The sequence below is a fragment of the Camelus ferus genome, chromosome 18 (assembly GCF_009834535.1).
Source record: "Camelus ferus isolate YT-003-E chromosome 18, BCGSAC_Cfer_1.0, whole genome shotgun sequence".
Classification (NCBI taxonomy): Eukaryota; Metazoa; Chordata; class Mammalia; order Artiodactyla; family Camelidae; genus Camelus; species Camelus ferus.
The window spans coordinates 13,236,585-13,247,553 of record NC_045713.1 but is presented as its reverse complement, the minus strand read 5'-3'; the positions used below and the strand labels follow the sequence as shown (position 1 = coordinate 13,247,553).

At 52.8% G+C, this 10,969-nt stretch overlaps 1 protein-coding gene across 1 annotated transcript; it reads left to right on the top strand.

Annotated features, from left to right (window-relative positions):
- The first annotated feature begins 4,362 nt into the window (after nt 1–4,362).
- On the top strand, nt 4,363–8,998 carry PTX4 (pentraxin 4). The gene is given in 5 exon segments (XM_032461053.1): nt 4,363–4,567; nt 5,169–5,802; nt 5,897–6,189; nt 7,402–7,956; nt 7,958–8,998. Coding segments are annotated over 5 exon segments (1,755 nt in total). The 5' UTR covers nt 4,363–4,426; the 3' UTR covers nt 8,090–8,998.
- Nucleotides 8,999–10,969: the final 1,971 nt, after the last annotated feature.

The window sequence follows — 10,969 nt, the reverse complement described above, 5'->3', positions numbered from 1 at the left end:
GGGCCCAGTTCCTCGGCTTTCTAGAGGCGCAATCCTGCCTTCCCTCTCTCTACCTCCGTGGACGTCTTCCTGCAGTGATCTCCTCCCACCCTCCCTCCGCTAGCAAGCCCCAATTCTATCCGTAACCCACGCGTGCTCGCATCCACAAACACCTACTGAGCACCGACCACATGTGCTGTCTTGCCGCCCGCACAGAGGCAGAGTCCCGCTTTCCTCGGGCCTAAGCCTTTGCAGGGAAACGCACCGCATTGAAGCAGTCGAAACTGGGGTGATTTCGGGTATTGATGGGTGCGGCGGTATAGATGCTAGGACAGGTGCTGCACCGTTCAGCCCGGTAGCCACCAGCCACCGGGTCAGTTCCTTGGTCACAGTGGCTGGCCACGTTTCAAGGGCCCTATGGCCACCTGTGGTAGAGGCTGCATTAAGGCATAGCACAGGGGTGGGACCTTCCGTCTTGGCAGAAGGTCCTAATGATGGTGTTGGAGAACGATCTGGGAAGATCTCTCAAGGAGGTGCCATTTCAGCCTAGACGGCCGTTGAGGAAAAACCTGGGGGACATTTATTCATTCAACATACATTAACCAAATTCCTGCTGTGCTCAGCAAGCACTCTTCCGGGGCAGAGAATGAAGCAAAGTTCCTGCTCACACGTCAGGGGGACAAATAAAGTACATGTGCAATATATTAGATGCCAAATAGTGATAAGAAAAATTAGGGTAAGAAAATGAGCGATAGAAGACTGTCTCCTTTTAGAAGGTCCACCCTGGGTGCAGTTAGGAGAACGGACGGTAGGGGGCAACCGAGAATGCAGGGAGCCCAGTGGGGCGGCCTGAGCTAGGACCGGCGTGGGCCAGGTGGCGTGTTGGGGCTAGCCTAGGAAATCTCCGTGGAGCAGGCGGGATGGATTGGATGTGGGTGTGACTGGAGAGAGGAGTGGAGGATAACGCCTGGGACTCTGCAAATTCCTCCTAGGATGCTCCTGGATTAGAGCCTTCACTCCCAGTTCCTTCCACCTCTGTCCCCACATTTTCTTGAATCCTATCACCTGGCAATTTCTCAAGAGACAGTGCACAGGATAAATTTCTTAAGCCTGTGCATATCTGAAAAGCCTTTATTCTTTGCTCCAGGTTGACTCACATTTAAGCCCGATGCACAATTTTATCAGCACCACAACTCTAACCTTCTGATCTAGTGGGCCACTGTAGATGCTCAGTTTTATATGAAAATCATCTCATTCAGAAATATTAAGATTTGTTTCTCTGTCTTTGGCAGCCAATTTTGCTGCTAAGATGGTCAACAGTTCTCTGGGGAAAGTCTCCATCCTTCCCACGTGACCAGGTTTTTCTCTCTGGATACTTTTAAAGGATCTTCTCCTCCTGGTGTCTGACACTAGTCAGGATGAGACTTGGAGTCAGTCCTTGACCAATGAAGGGCCAAATCCTTCCTTGAACCGGTGCTCTCTGCTGTGTGGTCTTGACATGATGGATGCCCTTGGCTGGGAGACTTTCCTAGATTATCTTCTAACAGTCTCTTCCCCTATTTTCTGTAGTCTTGCTTGCTACAGTTTCTTTTCATTGGATTGACCTTGAAAGTTATATTTTCTCTCTTCTTTTTATCTCTTTGTCTTTTGGCCCGAATTTTGGGCAATTGCTTCAAATCTACCTTTTATCTTTTCTGTGATATTTATTTACTTGTATTTTATTTTACTTTTTATCTAATTGTTTAATTACTTTTGGGTTTTTTTTTTAAATCATGGTTTTTCATTTCCAAGAGCAACTTCTTCTTTTCTGATGGTTCCTTTTTTCATAGCACCCGTTTCTTCTTGCCTTGTGGACACAAAGCTTTTCTTGTCTTTCCGAGGGTTTATTTAGCATGCTTTTAAACTTTTCCTTGGCCCTCTGCATTGTCTCCCAATTTCTTTTCTGTTTGGGCAGATTTCCATCTCCCATGTGGATAGGGACGTGTTGTCATGGGCTCTTGCCTGGTGATAAATACACGTTTTCTCCCTCCTCCGACCTGGGGGCAGGTGCCTGACTGTGGCTCCTGCTTCTGGAAGCTGGCAGAACCCTCAGATTCACACAGTTCAACAGGTAGACGTTTATTTCAATACCTTATTGTAAACATTACCCTTAAAATAAATTTTGTGATATGTATAACTTCCACTAAGTTCTTTTTTAAAAAGAACGGAAGATAAAAAAGATCGAAAGGAAAAAAGTCCCCCATCCCCACACCTGGGGCCTGCACACCTGGAGTCTTTCTCCAGGGCATTGCTGTCCATTTAAAATATGATGTAAGCCCCTTACATAGTATTAAATATATTAGTAACCATACTAAAAAATAAAAAGAAACAGGTAAAGTTTTAAAATGATACATTTACCCCAATCCATCTAGAATATTACAATTTCAACATATAAAGTACATAAAATCTGATGATTAGTGAGGTAGTTTACACTCCTTTTTTGCACTAAGTCCTGGAATCCAGTGTGTAACTTGCACCTGCAGTTGATTTCCACTCAGACTGGCCTTGTGTCAAGGCTCAACAGTCACACATGACCTCAAGCTCCAGAGAGCCAGCCAACCATGTCCTGGGGCCAGGCTGGTATGCAGGAGCGGTGCACAGCACAGATGGTCAGGGAGGAGGCAGGGGTCCGGTGACTCTATCCAGGCTGACACGAGTCTTTTCACTTTAACCTGCACCTTGCCTCAGCCCCCCACCATCCCTGGACACCCCCCAACCTCTCAAACCTCTCTGTAGTGGGCAGAATGGTGGCCCCAAAATGACACCTTCAAGTCCTAACCCCCCGAACCTGTGAGTTTATTCAGAAAAGCCATCTTTATGGATGTAATTAAGTTACAGATCTCGAGGGAAGATCATCCTGGAATATCCAGGTGGGCCCTAAATCCAATGACTGGTGTCCATTTTTAAAACAGAGGTACTGGGGATTGTACCCAGGAACTCGTGCAAGCTAAGCACGTGCTCTACCCTCCCCCCTAAATGACAGGTGTCCTTATGAGACAGAAGAAACGCACACAGGAAGGGGAGAAGCCGTGTGAATACGCAGGCAGAGGTTGGGGTGATGCTGTTACAGGAACACGAGGAGCTGGACGCAACAGGAAGAATCCTCCCCAGGAGCCTTCGTGGGGAGTGTGGTCCTGCTGACACCTTAATCTTGGACTTCCAGCCTCCAGAGCCACAGGAGAATATATTCCTGCTCCCACCCCCTGGAGGGTTCATCCCATACAGCAGCCCTAGGACACGGACACACTCCTTGCCCCTCAGGGTCCCCCTCTGCAGCTCTCTCTGCTCTGCAGGATCAGTTGACACACCTGTTCTCCTTTGTTTCCTTGCTGCCATCCAAGTGACGCTTGGGGATAGGAGACCAGCATCTGTGCACGGCCACCACGTTTAAAGTCAACTCTTGGCCTTGACAGCGGTTTTAACCTGCTCCCCTCATTGCGTCACAACTGTCCATGGACCTGGCTCTAGGATGAGGTCCCCCCTGCCCCCTATTCACCCAGGCAGACAGGTCTGTTAGTTTCCTGGGGCTGCTGTAAACAGTGGCCACAAACAGGAGAGCTTAAAGCAACAGCAGTGTTTTCTCTCATATCCCTGGAGACGAGAAGTCTGAGGTCAAGGTGTCAGCAGGACCATGCTCCCGTCAAAGGCTCTTGGAGATGATGCTTCCTACCTCGTCCAGCTCCTGGTAGTCCTGTGGCGGCATCACCCCAACCTCTGCCTCCATCTTCACACAGCCTTCTCCCCTCCCCATGTGTGTCTTCTCTTCTGTCTCTTCAGGACGCTTGTCCTTGGATTCAGGGCCCACCCAAATCCAGGATGTCTCAACTCAAGATCCCTAATTACAGTCATGAAGACCCTTTTTCCAGATAAGTTCACGTTCACAGTTACCAGACTCAGGACTAAGATCTACCTTTTGAGGGGCCACCATTCAGCCCACTACACAACCTGGTCCCAAAAGGAAATTAGAGTGGCTCCCAATCCCATTTGCTTTGCCTGACACAAGGGCAAGAGACAAGCCTCACAGGATGTGCTGTGCACGGCCAGGATGCTGGACCCCACCGCAGACTTGGCTCTAACATCTCCCTAGGCCCCAGTGGGATCCCTGTCATGTGGGAACATGAGTCCGTGCGCTTCTGCTAAAACAATCGCCTCTGTCTGCCAGCTGGACCCAGGCTTGCACCCAGTAGAGTTATTTTCCAAAGAAACTGTTTGCATCTGTTTTAAGCTCGTGTCCTTGGGAACCTCCAACTCTCCAGAGCAAATGCCTTTCGTTAAGGTAGCAGAAAGTACCTGACTCCCAGCTGGAGGAGAAAAAGGAAAACCACTCCCCAGGAGAGCTGGGAGGAGCGTGGGGAGAGGCAGCAGCTTGAAGCAGGCAGGGTGCCTCCCGCTCCTCGTCCTGCTCAGAATGGGCTGCCCAGGGAGGAAACCCCTGTTTTTCTTCCTCCTTTTTGTGCTTATGTACCTGCCTGGGGCTTTGTTGCAGGAAGCTGGCCCTGTGAGGCAAAGGAAACCATTTTTCGAGAGGCTCCGTAGACTAGAGGAACAGGTAAGTATACCCACCATTTGGGACAGTTGGGTTTTTTTAATTGATAGCAGACAAAGGACAGATGGTACAGAAACAGTAGTCAGCTTCTGTGCTCTGTGGGCTCAGAATGGAGTTTCCAGTTCTTTTTATAAGCTGACTATCTTCACCGATGGTTGGAAACCTGCAATAGGTTTGGTGGGCTCCATTCTGAATACAAGCCAGCTGAGTGTGAGGGTTGGGCGGGACCGTGGGTAGTGGAGGGCAGTCTACTGGGCTTGGGGCACGAGGTCTTAAGTCCCCTACAGAGCAGAGACTCCTGTGTGCGTTCATGGCAGGTTCCTGGGTGCCCCACCTGCATCAGGGCTGTACCAAGCTCTCCCTACTTTGACCCTACAAACACAAAGCCCATCCAGCTATGGGTCTGCTGGCAGGTAGGATCCTGAGGGTCACAGGGTGAAGAGCGTGGGGCACAGGGTGGGATGGGAGCTGGGCCGTGGAGCCCTCACTCCCTGCAGCGCAGAGCTGGGGCTAGAGCCAGGGCTGGTGGCAGAGATCAGCCAACACCTCACTGCATTGCTGTGAGGATAGAATCCCCCGTGACTGCCCAGTGTTCTCTCTGCAGTTTCAGAGGTTCCAAGAGGCGGCACTAACGCACCTGCAGGGCATTGCCAGCAACTACAACCTGTCCTTCGATTTCGAGGCCCGGTTCCAGAGTCTGGCCCACAGGAGCCAGGCTGTGGCCCTAGCACTCAACCAGTCGCAAGCCACCATGCAGGAGGACCTGGGCCACCTCAAGACCTGGATGCGGAAGACACAGCGCAGAAGCTGGAAGGTGGACTCCAGGCTGCTGGCCTTAGACACCGCCCTGAGCGAGAGGAGCCGTCAGTGTGCCCGGGAGAGGAAGGAGCAGGAGGCGCAGAGGGACGCCCTCTCCAGCCTGGCCCTGGATGTGTGGGCCCTGCAGGATGCGCTGGCTCACCTGATGCCCCTTGTCCAGAGCCAGGGTGCCCGGCTGGCCACTCTTGAGGGGCAACTACAGGTGGCCAGCCCTGGCACAGCCGCCCCGGGGGTGACCCCAGCCCAGCCTAGATCATCAAGCCCGAGCTCCCCGCAGCTGCAGCGGGGCAGGCAGGCACTCGGGGCTCCACCTGAGCCCAGGGAGCCACCTCTGGACTTTATTCGCCCTCTCCAGGGGACGCACAAGCTCCCAGGTCCAGGCAGCCAGCGGGCACGGACCCCCGAGAGCCCAGGAGAGAGTAAGCAGCATGCCTGCCCTTCCCCGTTAATCTCCATTTTTCCCTCTGGTGCCTCCTGGGGCCTCCAGTCCCCTTCAAAAGGCCTTCTTCCCAGGGCTTTGGGGAGACGACACTGCTCTCCACCCACCAAGCCCCACCCCAGAGGAAAGGAACCATCCAGGTGACAGCTTGTCTGCAAGTCAGGCTACCCAGGGCGCACACCTGCAGGCAGTAAGTGCCCACTCAGAGTTGGCGATCACCCTCAGTAGTGCTAACCGTATCCCAGGAAGTCCTCAGCCATCGACAGCAGGAAACCTCTGCAGGGCCCCAGCCTCAGCCGGCACCCCGTGGGGTCTGTGCCCACCCATGGAGGCCCCCCAGTTCTGCTTTTCCATATCCGATCTCCTAGCTTAGGGTTTCCTGACAGCGGCCCCACTGGCATTTGGGGTTGGGTAGTCCTTAATTGTGGGGTGTCCAGGGTACTGGAGGGTGTTTAGCAGCATTCCCAGCCTCCCCACCAGATGCCAGCTCATCTTTAACTCTCAGTTTGGACAGGGCTGCTTCCTCTGTCTGACTTTGCAGCCCGCAGAGTCCCATTAAACTGAAGCAGGTTTCCCTCCATCTCCATGGTTCTAGGGGCCTCACCAATATGACCGGGATGACTGGATGACCTGGAGGGACCCACCAGGGCTCCCATGAAAGTGGGGGCTATAGGTTTGGGGGCCCCAAAATTCTGACAAGCAAAACTGTCTACAGATGTTGCTAGATGTCCCCTGGGGGCATGGTCATCTCCAGCTGAGGACCATTGCCCTGGATTATGACAAGAGCCACTCAAGTGAAGAGAGGACCTGGGAGCTGGCCACAGAAGCCCTCTGCCCTGGCACCCAATAGGTGGGCGGGCTGAAAATGCAGATTTCCTCGCTCAGCCCCCAGCCTGCCAATCAGAACCTCAGATCAGATTCCCCACCCCTGCCCCACCCACTCTTCCATCAGGTAGATCTGGCAGGAAGTCTGGTCAAAGGAGTTATGCTCCCAAAGATGTCCACGTCCTGGTCCTGGACTTTGTGGATGTGTCACCTCACAGGTGAGAGAACTTTGCAGATGGCATTAAGGATTTTGGAATGGGAGTGGATCCTGGATGGTCCCATCGACCAGTGTCATCACAGGGGTCCTTATAAGATGGAGGCAGGAGGGTCAGTGTCAGGGATGGAGAGGTGAGGACAAGAGCAGAGGTGAGAGGGCAGCAAAAGGCTTCCCCGAGAGCTTCCAGAGGGACCAGCCCTGCCCATACCATGACTTTTAGCCCAGGGAGATCCCAAATGTGACTTCTGACCTCCAGATTGTGAGATGCTAAATTTGTGTCGTTTTGAGCCACTGTATTTGTTGGAATTCGTTACAGCGGCCACAAGCCATCACCCAGGGCTCCCTGTTGGTGAGGAGTGCAGCTCAGGCTCACTCTCAGCAAAGTACCTGGTTGTCAGTCTTCCCATCCGTACAATGGGGCTGATGGCATCAGGATAAATGAGACGCCGCCTTCACCGTTTGTGCTCAATCGTGGTCAGCCACCAGGAGTGTTAGGCTCACCCGCCTGGAGAGCAGTGCCTGTGACTTGGGTGCTCCTGGGTGACCTTGTGGTACAGGCTTTCTTTCCTCCCTCCATTTCTAGTTTGCAATGTGGGCCCAGTGCTTGTCTTCCCAAATGCCTCCACCAAGAACGTGGTCTTCCTTTGCCCTGGCTTCCTCACCAGCCTGCGGGCCCTGTCCATCTGCAGCTGGATCCGCACAGCCTCAGGCCACCTGGGCACCCTCCTGTCCTATGCCACTGAAGAAAATGACAACAAGTTGGTTCTGCATGGCCGCGATTCCCTGGTCCCCGGCTCCATTCACTTTGTGATTGGAGATCCGGCCTTCAGGGAGCTGCCCCTCCAGCTTCTGCTAGATGGCCGGTGGCACCATGTGTGTGTCATCTGGACATCCATCCTGGGCAGGTACTGGCTCCATGTGGACCGCAGGCTAGTGGCCACCGGCTCCCGCTTCAGGGAGGGCTACGAGATTCCTCCCAGAGGGTCCCTTGTGCTAGGTCAGGAGCAAGACAACGTTGGGGGTGGGTTTGACAGCTCTGAGGCCTTCGTGGGGAGCATGGCAGGCCTGGCCATATGGGACCGGGTACTGGTTCCCTGGGGAAGTCTCAAACCTTGCCACTGGGAAGGAGCTCCCAATGGGCGCCATCCTGACGCTGACCAGTGCCATATCGGTAGGCGGATTTGTGCAGAGGGTAAACTGCAGCTGCTTACAGCTCTGTCCATGAGGCCTCACTACCCGGCAATGTGCTCATGCTGTGGGCTGGAGAGAGGAGTGAGTCTCCAGCCATGTTTGGCCACCCCCGACTCCAGCATGCTCCAAAGAGGGTCCCCCTCTGCTGCCTCTGACCTGGGCTGGGCACATCTGCCCCATAATGTAGGATGTGAGCTTCCCAAGTGTGTGTGTTGTGGGGTGGGTGAGGGCCCACAGGCAGTGCCAAGCCCTGGGATCCCAAGGACTGCGTTCTTTCCCTCCCTGTGGCATTCTTACGTCTCCCCCTCTTTGTAGAATGACCCAGCCACTTGGGACTGCTGGACTGCAGTGGGGCCTCTCCTCTGGGTGTAGGTTTGGAGCAACTGCAGGCCCGTTTCTGGAGAACTCCTGTTTTCCTTGCATTTGAACTGTTGTGGCCCTCTCTCCACATGCCTTGTGAAAGTTTCCCTTTGGGTGATCCTTGTTCCAACATCTCTCATGAGGAGGGCTGGGGATCCACTTCCTGGCCCCATTGCTACAGCCCCCCTTCTCCGGGAGCCCTCAGGGTTTCATCAAAGTTCTGTGATGGTTGGTGAGGTGGCCAGAGCCTCTGGGAAGGGGGCCCGCACAGGGAGCAAGCAATTCAGAAGTGTACATTAACGATAGGTGAGCAATGATTTTACAGCGACTGTATTAGGGTGTAATTTATATGCTATGAAATTCACCCCTTGTAAGTGTACAATTCAAAGATTTTTAGTATATTTGCCGATATGCAACCGTCACCACAGTCCAGTTTTACATTTCCGTTGTCCTCCCCCAAGAAATCATGCCTGTTAAGGGTCACTCCTGTCCCCATCCAGCCCCTCCTCCAGCTCTGCACCCACTGACCTGCTTTCAGTCTCTGTGGATTTGCCTGTTCTGGACATTTCACATAAATGGCCTCATTCACTCTGTGGTCTGTGGTGTCTGGCTTCTCTTACACAGCATCATGTTTTCCAGGTCCATTGGTGTTGTAGCGTGTGTCAGTGCTTCGTTCCTTTGCGTGGCTGAACAGCATTCTGTTGTAAAGGACCACGTTTTGTGTATCCATTCATCAGTCTATCGAAACTTGAGTGGTTTCCGGTTGGTGGGCTCTTGTGAATGAAGCTGCTATGCACATTCTCATGTGAGTCTTTGTGTAGGCATATGTTTTCATTTCTCTTGAGCAGATACCTAGTAGTAGAATTGCTGAGTTGTAATGATAAAACCATCTCTAAACTTTCAAAGAAACCACCAAACTGTTTTCCAAAGCAGCTGCATTGTTTTATATCCCCACCAACCCTATGTGATGTTTCTCATTTCTCCACATTCCTGCCAGCACTTGATAGATAATGTCTGTCTTTTTATAGCTTTTTAAAAAATAGAATTTTAAATCATGGCAGGTTAAAACAAACAAACAAAACAAGCATTGACAATGAGAACAGGCATGGTTCAGTTTGTTTAAGTTTCAGTGTGATGTCAATTAACCCCTGCATGATCACAGAATCAGAAAGCTGGTACAGACAGGATAAAGGAGCAGTGTTGAGGGTATGGTGGGGGCAGTGGGGATGCCCCTCCATCTGTGGGGGAAGCTTAGAATCACTGAGTCTGGAAACATGCCCGGTTCTTAGAATTCACCTACTGCAACCCATTTTAAAAGTGCGGGAAAAAACTAGAGAAGTCCAGTTCCACGAGGGGCCCTGGTTTCAGCTCTGCCCACAAGGAGGCAGCCAGCGGGCACTGCTCTGTGGGGAGGTGCCTGAAATCAGTCCCTGGGGTCCCTTAGCAGCATTCCATTTCTGCAGAGCTGTCTGTAGCCCCAGAGATCCCAGGCCTTCTGCTCAAAGACCCAGCCAGCCACCTCCCCCAGCACGGTCTGCCCATCCATGAGTCACAGTCAGGAGATGCATCCTAGGACTGGAAAACCCTGTGGGTGGCCACAGAAAAGTCCTGGAACCATGGATTCTGCGTCTCTTGGCACTTCCCCAGGACTCAGCCATATTCATGGAGAGCTGCCCTTCTCAAAGTCTTTCCCAGGCTCTTTTGGCCTTTTCTGGAGACCTTGCTCCATCCCACTCTGCTGTTGAGGAGAGAAGGATGACATCTTTTTGAGGGGAAGACTGGTAATTTGATTAGGAAGTATTTCTGGAGGGACAGCTGGGTCCCCAGCATTAAAAAACCATGCAGAGTGATATTTCCCACCTTCCCCTGCCTTTAGGTGCCGTGGGGGACCCATGAAGTTTCACCTTCACAGCAGTATTTCTGCCAAGTGTCTGCAGACCCTAAGTCTGCGGGAATTTGGCAGAGGTGGCATCGCCTTGGCTGCCACATTCGGATGTTTCATGGGGAGGGGGCCCTCCAGGAGGGCAGAGGTACCTGGGAAGGGGCTTTGAAGGGGAGCTTGGAGGGAGCTCAGGTTGCTGGGGATTTGGGAAGGGCCGGCTTATCTGGCTGAGGAGTCTGGACACTGTCAAGGGAAGCCCATCCAGGTTTTGGAGCAGAGGAGTCTGAACATACATCTCACGTGATCCGCCATCCCTGCTGGGTGAGTGACAAAGACCCACGTGCATTTTGAAGCAGGCACCAGGCTTACCTCTAATTCCATCAATCCCACCTTTGACCTGAGTCTGCTGTGTTCCTGGGTGTGGAGGACCAGACGACCCAAAGGGACCTCCCCAGCACGGCGCCCCATCCCTGGAACTGTTCTTATGTCCCCATCGCTCTGCGCAGCTCTCTGCCTGTCTGGATGGCTTCTTGCAAACCCAACTGGTCCACTCAGTCAAACCAGCCCAGGCCCAACCTTGCTGCTCCTCAGTGCCTTGAGCGACAGCTTCACTTCGCAGCCTCCAGGCCCTCCTCCACAGACAGGGCCATCATACTCTTTTCACCATTTCTC